This window comes from Erinaceus europaeus, chromosome 1 (genome assembly GCF_950295315.1).
Source record: "Erinaceus europaeus chromosome 1, mEriEur2.1, whole genome shotgun sequence".
Taxonomy (NCBI): Eukaryota; Metazoa; Chordata; class Mammalia; order Eulipotyphla; family Erinaceidae; genus Erinaceus; species Erinaceus europaeus.
The window spans coordinates 103,805,466-103,818,352 of NC_080162.1; the positions used below are offsets into that span (position 1 = coordinate 103,805,466).

Here is a 12,887-nt window from a genome sequence, read left to right on the forward strand (position 1 = left end):
CAGATAGAAGAGTCTATATTCTGTCTGAAACTGGAGGCAGTCGAGTAAAGATTGTGGGAAAGAAAATTAGAATTATACTTGTAGGTACTCCTGGCTTCTCATTTTCTAGGCTTTGTGACTTTGGAAAGGTTACCAAGAGCCCAGGAGGTGGTGCGGTGGGTAAAAGACTCAAGCATGAGATGCAGAGTTCAATCCCTGGCATTGCATGTATCATAATGATGTTCTGTTTTCCTGCCTCTCTCTCCCTCTCCCTCTCCCTCTCCCTCTCCCTCTCCCTCTTCTTCTTTCCCCCCTTCTTCCTGTCTCACTTTCTCTCCCCCATTACTTAGTTAGAAAAGTCATAACTCCCCATCAGAGAACTGAGAGCACCTATCACAATTACTACCGGAACCAAATAAAATGTGACGTTCAGTCTCCAGCACCTCCACATGCCAGGGTTGTTGGTACTCTGACCATGTTTTCATTCTCCATCTCTCAATAAATAAATAAATAAATCTTAAAATATAAGACTTGTCATGTTTTATGTAAAGATGCTCTCTTCACTGGCTTTTTTTTTTTTTCATTCCTTAGTCTTTTATCTTATTACTATCAGATGAAGAAACGCCACCTAAGCTGGGCTCAGCACACCACCACTGTACAGGGGAGGCCACTGGGCTACTTCTGCTTGAACTGTGCTGCTCCCTGGGCAATCAGTAACAAAAACAAATGAGATGTGTTGAGGGTGGGGAACCTCAAATGCAAAGGTTCTCTTCCCAAAAGGAAGAGTGGAACCTCTGACCAAATATGGGACCACCAGCTGTAGCAGACATGTTGAAACAAAGTTAAAGAAACAAAGAACTCACTTCATTCCAGACAGGGTTGAGTTCATTGTCCACCTTCTTTGTTTTCTTTTTCTCATCTGCCAATACAAAAATAGGAGATTTTTGATCAAGTAGAACTATTTGCAGAGTATGACTAGTCATAGGTTTATCCAAAGAACCTCTCTCTCAGGGCTAACTATGTAGCTGTATTTTCCCATCCATCTGCCTAGGGTGGGGACTACCTGGACCAAAGGTTTTCAAATTGTACTTTTTTTTAGCTTAAAATGTTTATTTACTTATTTATTTCCTTTATTGGGGGATTAATGTTTTACAGTCAACAGTAATTACAACAGTTTGTACATGCATAACATTTCTCAGTTTTCCACATAACAATACAAACCACACTAGGTCCTCTGCCATCATGTTCCAGGACCTGAACTCTCCCCTCCACTCATCCCAGAGTCTTTTTTTAAATTTTGTTTTATATTTATTTATTTTCCCTTTGTTGCCCTTGTTTTTTTACTGTTGTTGTAGTTATTATTGTTGTTGTTATTGATGTCATCGTTATTAGATAGGACAGATAGAAATGGAGAGAGGAAGGGAAGACAGAGAGGGGGAGAGAAAGATAGACACCTGCAGACATGCTTCACTGCCTATGAAGCAACTCTCCTGCAGGTGGGGAGCTGGGGGCTCCAAGTGGGATCCATATGCTGGTCCTTGCGCTTTGAGCCACGTGCGCTTAACCCACTGCGCTATCACCTGACTCCCTCACCAGTCTTTTACTTTGGTACAATACACCAACTCCAGTCCAGGTTCTGCTTAGTGTTTGTTTGTTTATTTGTTTGGTTCCCTATTCCCAGATTTCCAAACTGTTAGTGGAGGAGAGAATCACAGATACAGGGACCAGGTGGTGGCACACCTGGTTAAGCACACACACCAGAGTGATCAAGGACCAAGGTTCAAGCCCCTGGTCCCCAATGGCAAAGGGGAAATCTTCATGAGTGGTGTAATATGGTTACAGGTGTCTCTCTGTCTCTCTCTCTCTTCCCCTCTCTTCTCAGTGTCTCTATCCAATAATAAAAATAAATAGGAACAACCAAAATGTTTTAAATAAATAAATAATAAAAGTAGATATATGATCCTCTGTATTGCCCTCATCAACTCCTGCAGAGACTCCCCAGGTCCTCTGCAGCACCAACTTGTTGTGGAGAGAAATCGACAAAGCGAACCTGTAATAAGTGGATGTGAGTATTCCATAGATGAAGATATTGAAGCTCAAATAAATTAAGAAAGGTTCCTGAGCTTTCAGTCTGCCTGGATGCCCTGATCTCAACCAGGGATTTCATCTCAAGAGCTCATGTTGCCTCTGTGACAGATCCCCCACAACCTGAAGATTAAGCTGGGTTCTCTGAGCATACGGTTCTTAGTAGATGAGCACTTTCTGGTACTGGCAGAGATTGCCTTTTAAAAAAGTATTTGAAGCAAATGACCCCACCCAAAAATGGGCAGAGGATATGAACAAAACATTCACCTCAAAGGAGATCCAAAAGGCTAACAAACATAGGAAAAACTGCTCTAGGTTACTGATTGTCAGAGAAATGCAAATTAAGACAACATTGAGATACCACCTCACTCCTGTAAGAATGGCATACATCAAAAAGGACAGTAGCAACAAATGCTGGAGAGGCTGTGGGAACAGAGGAATCCTTTTGCATTGCTGGTGGGAATATAAATTGGTCCAGCCTCTGTGGAGAGCAGTCTGGAAAACTCTCACAAGGCTAGACATGGACCTTCCATATGATCCAGTAATTCCTCTCCTGGGCTTATACCCCAAGGACTCCATAACACCCAACCAAAAAGAGGTGTGTACTCCTATGTTCATAGCAGCACAATTCATAATAGCTAAAACCTGGAAGCAACCCAGGTGCCCAACAACAGATGGGTGGCTGAGAAAGCTGTGGTATATATACACAATGGAATACTATACAACTATCAAGAACAATGAACCCACCTTCTCTGACCCATCTTGGACAGAGCTAGAAGGAATTATGTTAAGTGAGCTAAGTCATAAAGATAAAGATAAGTATGGGATGATCCCACTCATCAACAGAAGTTGAGAAAGAAGATCTGAAAGGGAAACTAAAAGCAGGATCTGACTAAATTGAAAGTAGGGCACCAAAGTAAAAACCCTGTGGTGAGGGGTAGAAATGCAGCTTCCTGGGCCGGTGGGGAGTGGGGGTGGGTGGGTGGGATGGGACACAGTCTTTTGGTGGTGGGAATGGTGTTTATGTACACTCCCAGTAAAGTGTAGTCATATAAATGACTAGTTAATTAATATGAGAGGGGGAAAATGAATTGTATGTCTCGAAGTTTTTAAAACACAGACTGAGTCTTTTTAATATATAGGCTATGTATTTGATATGTGGACTCTCTCAAAAGCCTAGACCAAGTAGATCAGAAGCAACCAATGGCACAGCTACATACAAGATACCGGGTACTATACAGCAAACCCTAACAAAAGGACTTTTCAATGTTAACCCAATTACCAAATAATGTGATGATAACATTAACTATCCATTGTCTTTTTGAACCCTAAGACAGCAGGAACCTCACATCTCCACTATAGAGCCTATATTTCCACCAGTCCTGGAACGTTAGGATAGGGCCCACTTTCCCACATGCCTCTCCCAATCCGTATCAAATAATATTTCATCTGCCGATCACAACCTAATCGGTGCAATGATTGCCACCTCAACATGCTTCAGCTCAGACTGTGTCCAGAGACTTCACGTGTGGAATGACAACACTTCAGCTTCATTACTCGGGTGAGACCTTTCCTTTCATAGTATTCTCTAGTTCCATCCCAGGTGGTTCACTTTCTAACAAAGTCCCGAAACCTAGATATAGACCAGGTTCTGCGAGAGAGAGCATATGTTCACACATATCCATAAACTAGTGCAAAACATATACCTGAAAGCAGAGGTATGCTAGAGTTTGCAGTGGGTACCCCCCTAACACTTCCTTTCCACTATTCCAACCTTTGGGTCCATGATTGCTCAACAATTTGTTTGGCTTTGTATGTTGACTCTCTTTTCAGCCACCAGGTTCCAGATGCCATCAGGATGCTGGCCAGGCTTCCCTGGACTAAAGACCCCACAATGTGTGCTGGAGCTCCGCCTCCCCGGAAACCCAGCCTGCTGGGGAGGAAGAGAGGCAGACTGGGAGTGTGGACTGACCAGTCAACTTCCATGTTCAGCGGGGAGGTGATTGCAGGGGCCAGACCTTCCACCTTCTGCAACCCACAGAGACCCTGGGTCCATGCTCCCGGGGGGATGGAGGGTGGGAGGACTATCGGGGGAGGGGAGGGGATATGGAGATTGGGTGGTGGGAATTGTGTGGAGTTGTACCCCTCCTACCCTATGGTTTTGTTGATTTATCCTTTCTTAAATAAAAAATAAATTTAAAAAATTATTTGATTGAGGCAATGCTGGTTTATAAGGTTATTGCCACAGAGGTACTGTTCCACATCTCCCCAGGATAGATACTGGCTCATCACACCTTGCACCCAAGCCCCAGCCATCATCTTCCCCCACCATAGGACACTGGGTTACCAGAAACCCTGAACCCTTTTGGAGGTTTCCTTTACTCCCACATTTCACCTTTGCTGAAAATACTTAGTCTTTCTCTGTGTCCAAAACTGGGTAACGCTCCAACTATGACACCATCCCCCTAGAAAATAACTTAGGTCACCTGCATATTAGATGTCAGGCTCAGGCAAAAACTAGTTGGGTCATAGGCCCCTTGGAATATACCTAAAATAGACCTACTAACTTTTTCCAAAATGGAAACCCCAAATCTTCATCTGCAATATTCTTGTCTTTAGGTTCATGATTAGTCAACAATTTGTTCTGCTTTATATCTTAACTCTTTAGCCACCAGGTTCCAGATGCTATCATGATGCCGACCTGAATTCACTGAACACACGACCCCACCAATGTGTCCTGGAGCCTCACCTCCCCAGATCCCTACCCCACTAGGGAAAGACAGAGACAGGCTGGGAGTATGGATCAACCTGTCAATGCCCACATTCGGTGGAGAAGCAATTACAGAAGCCAGACCTTCCACCTTCTGCACCCCATAATGATCCTGGTTCCATATTCCCAGAGAAATAAAGAATGGGAATGCTATCAGGGGAGGTGACTGGATATGGAGTTCTGGTGGTTGGAACTGTGTGGAGTTGTCTCCCTCTTATCCTATGGTCTTGTCAATGTTTTGATTTTATAAATAAAAATTTAAAAAAACTGGGTAACGCACATATTTAACTGAGTATATGTCCATCCATCAGTCATTAAAGTTCCCTGGGAATGAGGTCCAAAGAGATGAGGCTTTTTGTTAGCCTTCAAGTCCCCCAAGTACTCACCAAATTAAATGCAAATGTCTAGGTAGAAAATCCTTTACAAATATCTCATCTGTTTTAAATACTCAGAATACTTCTGAGATTATGAGGGAATTCCACCCCCCCTTCAAGCAAATTTATGTCAATTTTCACACTACCTAGAGATAGTATCAGATCTTACACATTAAAAACTCAATCCCAGAAAACTCTTAGCCCACTTCAAATGCCAGTGGCAAGTCCAGGTTGTCACCTGTGCTTCTCATACACCAGCTATTAATCTGGGCTCCTAGTGATCCCCCTTCAGGTTTATGGAATAAGATTACTAGAGCAGTTTACAAACTTTAGGAAAGTAGTTACTAACCACCACTGCACTGAAGACTAGGATAAAGGATATGGAAAAACAGTCAGATGAAGAGATATGTATGTTGGGGCAAGGGGGTCCTAAAAACAAGAGGTGTCTGTTGCCATGCAGCTGGAGTGCATCCCTCCCTGATTTGGGATATATTCACTCACCCGGGAGTCTGTACAATTGGGATTTATTTATTTATTTATTTATTTTGCCATCAGGTTTATTGCTGGGGCTTGGCGCCTGCACCATAAATGCACTGCTGCTGGTGGCCATTTTTTTCTCCTTTATTTGATAGGACAGAGAGAATTTTGAGAAGGTAGGGAGAGATAGAGAGGGAGAGAGACAGAAAGACACCTGTAAGTTACCCCCTGCAGGTGGTGAACGTGTACTCTGATCTTTGTGCATGGTGGTGTGTGCTTAATCAGGCGCACCACCACCCAGCTCCGTATTGGAGTTTTTTTTTTTTTTTTTTTTAATGGAGAATTCCTCATGTCAGTGTAGTCAAGCTTACCTTCATTCCCAGCCCCTCTCTCCTCTCCAGAGAAGTGGGGAGTGGGGCTGAAAAGTTTAAGTTTCCCACTCTGACTTGGACTTTCTATGGCAAATCCCCACTCAAGAACCCAACCAGAATTAGCTCACTTAAATAAACAAGGTGTGTCTTTGTTTCTGTCCCTCTCTATCTCCCTTCCCTTCTCATCTCAATTTCTCTCTGTCTTTTCTTCACAATAGCACTTTCTCACACTGTAATCAGAGATTTATGTCAGGTACATTGAGATTAATAATATTAATAAATATTATTATCAAATAATAAATCAAAATACTTTAAAATTTTTTATTAGTGATTTAATAATGATTAACAAGATTGTAAGATAACAAGGGTACAATTCCACACAGTTCCCACCACCAGAGTTCTACATCCCATCCCCTCCACTGGAAACTTTCCTATTCTTTAATCCCTCTGGGAGTATGGACCAAAATATTTATAGGGTGTAGAAGGTGGGAATTCTGGCTTCTGTAATTGCTTCTCCGCTGGACATGGGCATTGGCAAGTCAATCTATACCCCCAGCTTGTTTCTGTCTTTCCCTGGTAGGTAGGGCTCTGGGACACAATGATTAGATCATCTGCCCAAGGAAGTCAGGATGGTGTCGTAGTAGCATATGCAACTTGGTGGCTAAAAGGTAGTAAGATATAAAGCAGGACAAATTGTTTAATAAACATGAACCCAAAGGTAGGATTAGAGTAGATGGAATTAGAGGTCTTCAGGTGGAAGAAGCTAGAAAGTCTATTTTTAGGTATGTTCCATGTGGCCCATGACTTTAGTAATTTTTGCCTGAGGTGAACTAAAAATGCAGGTGAACTGAAAATATTGTCTGGGAAGACGTCAGAGTTGAGAATAGGACTAAAAAGTTAAATGGGGACAGACAATAGCTGCCACCACCACCACCCCCCAACACACACACACACACACACACACACACACACACACACACACGTCACTGAAGAAATTAAAAGAATTTTAGGAGCCCTGCACCAGGGACTGGGACAGAAACCAGTGTATTTATTTTCTACTAGCTCACATGATCTAAATTCTTCAAAAACCCTAGGAGTATGGATAATTATTTTTACTCCCCTCTCATAGGGTGCTGACAAGTTAAGTAACACATCCAGAGTTACCCAGCTACTTAGTGGCAGTGCTAGACTTGGAAGCAAAGCAGTTCTTCAGTAAGGGTCACACTTTGAACGGCTCCTTGGTTTCCCCTCTACTGCTGTGGAATGTAGGAGGTAGACTTCAGCTGGGTTTTGTTCTGCTGAATGTCACATTGCTACCATGGCTGGCTGTGAGACTAACCACCTCATTCTTCCAAGACCTCAGCATAGCAAAGCCATGAGTCATTACCCTCACTCTGCTAAGCATTAACTTTTCCACTTGAGTGGGCATCCCAGAGTCTCACTGGTTTCCCTTTTTCAATTTTATCATGATCTTACTCAGGACACATGCCACGCCCCGCACCTTTGACTACAACCTTTCTGTGTGGCCTTCAAAGTCTCCCACTGGATCTGATTCTGGTGTTACTTAGAAGCTATCCTGAAAACACCTTCCCCCTCCAACAAATACTTCTTTACTCATTCCTCCTTTCATCTGACAGAAACCTCTGGTTACAGTATGAGAAAGTTCTCTTGAGAAGAAGAGGAACTATGCAAAGGATTTTTTTTTTTTTTGCCACCAGGATTACTCTACCACTCCCAATAGTCATCTCCTTCCTTCCTTCCTTCCTTCCTTGCTTCCTTCCTTTCTTTCTCTTCCTTTATTTCTCTTGTTCTTTTTTCTAGTACAGACAGAAAGAAATAGAGAGGGAGAGAAAGGAAGTTACAAAGGGAAAGAGAGACATTTGCAGCCCTTGTGTATGGTAAAGTGCAAGCTCTATGAGGTGTGCCACCACCTGGCTCCAGGACTGATTGACTGACAGATAGATAAATTTTTTTTTTCTGCCTCCAGGGTTATCACTGGAACTTGGTGCGAGCACTATGAATCCGCTGCTCCTGGAGACTAGTTTTCCCATTTTGTTGCCTTTGTTGTGGTTTTTATTGCTATTGTTGTTATAGTTGTTGTTGTTGTTGAATAGGACAGACTGAAATCAAGAGAGGAGGGGAAGACAGAGAAGAGGAGAGAAAGACAGACACCTGCAGACCTGCTTCACCGCCTGTGAAGCGACTCCCCTGCAGGTGGAAAGCTGGGGGCTTGAACCCGGATTCTAAACACTGGTCCTTGTTCAGGTCCATATGTTTTGTGCCATGTGTGCTTAAACCACTGAGCTACTGTCCAGCTCCCTACCCCCCTTTTTTTGTTATTACCACCAGGGTTATCACTGAAGCTACACAATGATTTTTCCCTCCCCCCTTTTCTTTTTTGCTTTTGGTAGAGACACAGAAAAATTGAGAGAGAAAGAAGAGATACAGAAGGAGAGAGAGAGACTTATAACACTGCTTCACCAATCATGAAGCTTCTCCCCTGCAGGTGTGGACCAAGGGCTTGAACCTGGGTCCTTTCACACACAGTAATGTGTGCTCATCCAGGTGCACCAACACCAAGCCCCAGGATCTTTTTAATTCATGGGTTTTGATTAATAGTTTTTATTCATACTTGTAGCAATCCCTGAAACAACTACCTATAGGTGTCAGGTGATGCATCTAATTGCAGTGTCTCTATATCCTCACAAAACCCATAAGAGGTAAACACTCTTACTTTCATTTCACAGACAAGGAATTGAGAGAATCTAATCAACATGTCCTTGGTCACACACACACAGCTAATAAGCAAACAGAACCACGATTTGAACATACATCTCCCTGGCTCCCAAGCCTAGGTGTATGTTTGCCACCACCCAGCAATGCCTCACTGGAAGTTGCTGGACACTTTGGATTAATAAGACACAATGGAAGTGTATGTTAGTTCACAAGGTAGAGCATACACTTGCCCCTACATAAAGGCCTGCATTTGAGTTCCCAACTACCATATGAGAGCACCATGTGAAAGGGGAGCTTCATGAGTAAAGGAGCAGTACCATGGTGTCTTTCTTCTGTCTATATCAATCTATCTAAATCTATATTTATGGAATTGCGGAAGTGTCAATCATACAAGAAACAATCAAGCAAGGACTTGGCAGGAAAAAAAATATATATGTGATAAATCTGTCATCCTGGGCAATGACCAAAGTGAAGACAAAGGCCAGGTTCTGGGGTAACTTAAAATTATTCAAGACCATTTGCTCCAACACATGAAGTATCATACCTGTGAGCTTTATTGGTGGGCAGGAAAGGGAAGGGAAAGGCTTATTAATTTTGTCATGTTTTCAAATGAGTTATTGGCCTTGACAGGTTAGGAATTCCTGCCATCACTGAGTGTAAAATGGGACCACCGTTCTCCTAGTTCACCTCTACCCTTGCTGCTCCAACCAGAGCTGGTTAGTGAAGAACTGAATGAAGGCATATAAAGATTCCCCTGAGACAATACATAGGAGAGATGACGGGCAATTGAAAGAGGCTCCAGCAAGCAGGAAAACAGAAAGAGAAAAAGCAAATAATTCATATATATTGAGGCACAGGGGTCTGGAGTAGGACCTGGGGATTAAAGCAAAATCCCAAGAGGAGAGATAAGTGAGGGACAGACAAGAGCTTCAGAGATTCTACAGAAGAAGCCAGTACTCAACTGAACTTAGTCTTAGTCTGGTTACTGGCCTGAGATTCAGACATGCTGCAAGGCTAACTTGGAGCCAAGCCTGGAACCCTTCTCTCCTTTAGACCTTCCTTCTCATACTAAGAACAGGACTGTTTGAGTCAGCAGTTGAGGAGAGTGAAAAAGTATGTTGGGAGGGGCAGGCGGTGGCACCCTTGATTAAGTCCACATATTACCAAGCACAAGGACCCAGGTTCAAGCCCCCCTCTGCCCACATATAGGGGAAAAGCTTCACAAACAGTGAAGTCATGTTGCAGGCATCTATCTCTCCTTCTCTATTCCCCCCTCCCTCTCAATTTCTCTATGTCTTATAAAATTAAATAAAGTTAACAAAAAGATCTTTATAAATATAAAATAAAATAATTTAAAGAAAGAAAAAGCTTGTTGATTCACTAACTCATTTTCAACCATTTATTAAGCATCCACTAATGTTCATAACTGGTGAAGAGTATTAAGTATGTCCTGGGACCAGAGAGAGAGCTCACCTGGTAAGGCTAACACCTTGCATGACCTGGGTTTGAACTCTAGCATCATGGGAAGTGCTATGGAACTGGAAGAAACTCTGGTGTTTGTATCTCCTCCTGTCCTTCCTCTCTTCCTCCTCCCCCCTCTTCTCCTCCTCTTCTTTTTCCTCCTTCTTATTTCCTCCTCTTCTCCTCCTCCTTCTTATTCTCTTATTTATCTATCTCTATCCCTCTCTCCCTCATTTATCTAAATGGAAAAATGGCCCAGGAGCAGTGAAACTTCACATAGGCAAAACCATGTTTCAGCTACGTAAATAAATGAATAAAAATAAAATAAAAATAAAATACTTTCGTGGTCCGGGAGGTGGTGCAGTGATAAAGCTTTGGACTCTCAAGCATGAGGTCCTGAGTTCGATCCCCGGAAGCGCATGTGCCAGAGTGATGTCTGGTTCTTTCTCTCTCTTCCTATCTTCCTCATTAATAAATAAATAAAATCTTTTAAAAAATAAAATAAAATAAAATAAAATACTTTCACTGCTCCTGAAATCAGTGCAGCCTAGAATGTTTCCAGCTGTAACCATAGACTAGAAGCTCAGACTGACAGGGATGCTGAGGTTATACAGGTTCCTGTGCTAAATATAAGTAGATATGGGTCCTACAGATCAATGGGGTTTACAGTTAGTGGCATTTATATACTTTCTTCATATTTAGAAGCTACTCTCTGTCCTAATCCAGCTTTCTAGTCCTACTCTCAACTCTGACACCATCTTCACAGACAATACATTTAGCCCACCTTCATGTTAGCTATCAAATTCAGGGAAAAACTTACTAAAGTGGGGCTGGATGGTGGTGCACCAGGATGAGCACATGTTACAATGTGAAAGGGCCTAGGTTCAAGCCCCTGGTCCCCACCTGCAGGGGAAAAGCTTCTGTAGTGGTGAAGCAGGGCTTCAGATGTCTCTCTGTTTCTCTCCCTTACTATCTCTCCCTTTCTCTTGATTTCTAGCTATCTCTACCCAATAAATAAATAAATAAATAAAGATAATGATTTTTTTTTTTAATTTACTAATGTTATGGGCCACATGGAACATACCTAAAAAAGACTTTCTAGCTTCTTTTAACACAAAAAACCCTCATTTCATCTGCTCTATACTTACCTTTGGGTTCCTGTTCATTAAACAATTTTTCCTGCTTTATATCCTGATGCTTTTCAGTCACCAAATTACAAATGCTACCATGACACCATCCTGACTTCCCTGGGCAGTCGACCTCACCAATGTATCCTGGAACCTCCCTTCTCCAGAGCCCTGCCCCACTAGGAAAAGACAGAAACAGGCTGGGGGTATAGATCGACCTGTCATGTCCAGTGGGGAAGCAATTACAGAAACCAGACCTCCCACCTTCTTCACCCCATAAAGAATTTTGGTCCATACTCCCAGAGTGATAAAGAATAGGGAAGTTTCCAACGGAGGAGATGGAACATGAAACTTCGGTGGTATGAAATGTGTGGAATTGTACCCCCATTATCTTATAATCTCAGTAATCATTATTAAATCACTAATAAGAAAAGAAAAAGAAATATTTCCTGTTCCTAAGACACCTATGGGTCAATGAATAGAGGAAATAAGTAAATCTTTATGCATGTCTCCACCAAAGAGCAAAAATCCATAACATGGTATTGTTATATGGGAAACTGGGAAATATTATGCATGTACAAACTATTGTATTTACTGTTGAATGTAAAACATTAATTCCCCAATAAAGAAATTAAAAAAAATTCATATCATGCTCTTGCAGGCTTCATTCTCATCCTGAAGCTTCCTCCTGTGAAAACAGGAACAATGAATGGCCAGGTCAGGCCAGGAGGCTTTATAGCTCAGTACCTGGAACTGGTCCACTTAGGGAGTTTTTCCATAAATATTACTCAGCTTCCTCATTTTTCACACATCAAGTATTTCTGACATGTCACTTGCCGTGCACTGAGCTGAACACAATGGGAGAAATACAGCTACCCAAGACATAGCTCTGCCCTTAGGAGTCCAGTTGGGAAGTGACAGATAAAAAGATTCAATCACAAAAAAAAAAAAAAAAAAGATTCAATCACCATCAGCTCAGAGGAAGGAGGGATGACTTCATGCTTTGGACACCCCAGGTAAGGTCCCACAGAAGAAGCTGAGGTTGAGCTGGTGGTTGAAGGAAAATGTGAAGCTGGAAAGAAAAAAAAGGCCATTCCAAATGGAGAAAACAGATAATCAGCCATAAAGGAAGAGAAGAGAGGTCATGTGTAGGGACACTGCATAGCCCAGTGGACTGGAACAATGGGATGAGAGAGGGAACAGGGGCACTCAGGCTGTGTAGGAAGAGTATAGTCACACTGTGAAGCTATGAAGGCCAACCTGAGCTTCACTAGGCTGCTAGAAATCACTTATAAAACAAGCCTGTTAGGGAAGTGGATTCTTCAACATCAAGAAGTTCACAATCCAAAGAGAAAAACCAACTTGCCCAGTAATTCTTCTAACACTGTTATGTTATTCACTTGAGTGTTGAGAGTAAAGTTGAATAGTCCCAGGCAGATGGGACCAGGCAGAACTATTCAAATGGAACTAAATTCCTGCACCTCTTTACATCTGTTTATGATGCTGA

The 12,887-nt window shown here is 42.3% G+C and overlaps 1 protein-coding gene across 3 annotated transcripts in view; it reads right to left on the minus strand.

The window, feature by feature from the left end:
* The window catches only part of MYOF (myoferlin), a 200,765-nt gene that overhangs the window by 167,011 nt on the left and 20,867 nt on the right, over window positions 1–12,887 (minus strand). For all 3 annotated transcript variants that reach the window (XM_060192064.1, XM_007516788.3, XM_060192045.1), the window contains exon 2: window positions 843–898. In XM_060192064.1, the coding sequence (XP_060048047.1) occupies window positions 843–898 (56 nt within the window). The remainder of the gene's footprint in view (window positions 1–842; window positions 899–12,887) is intronic.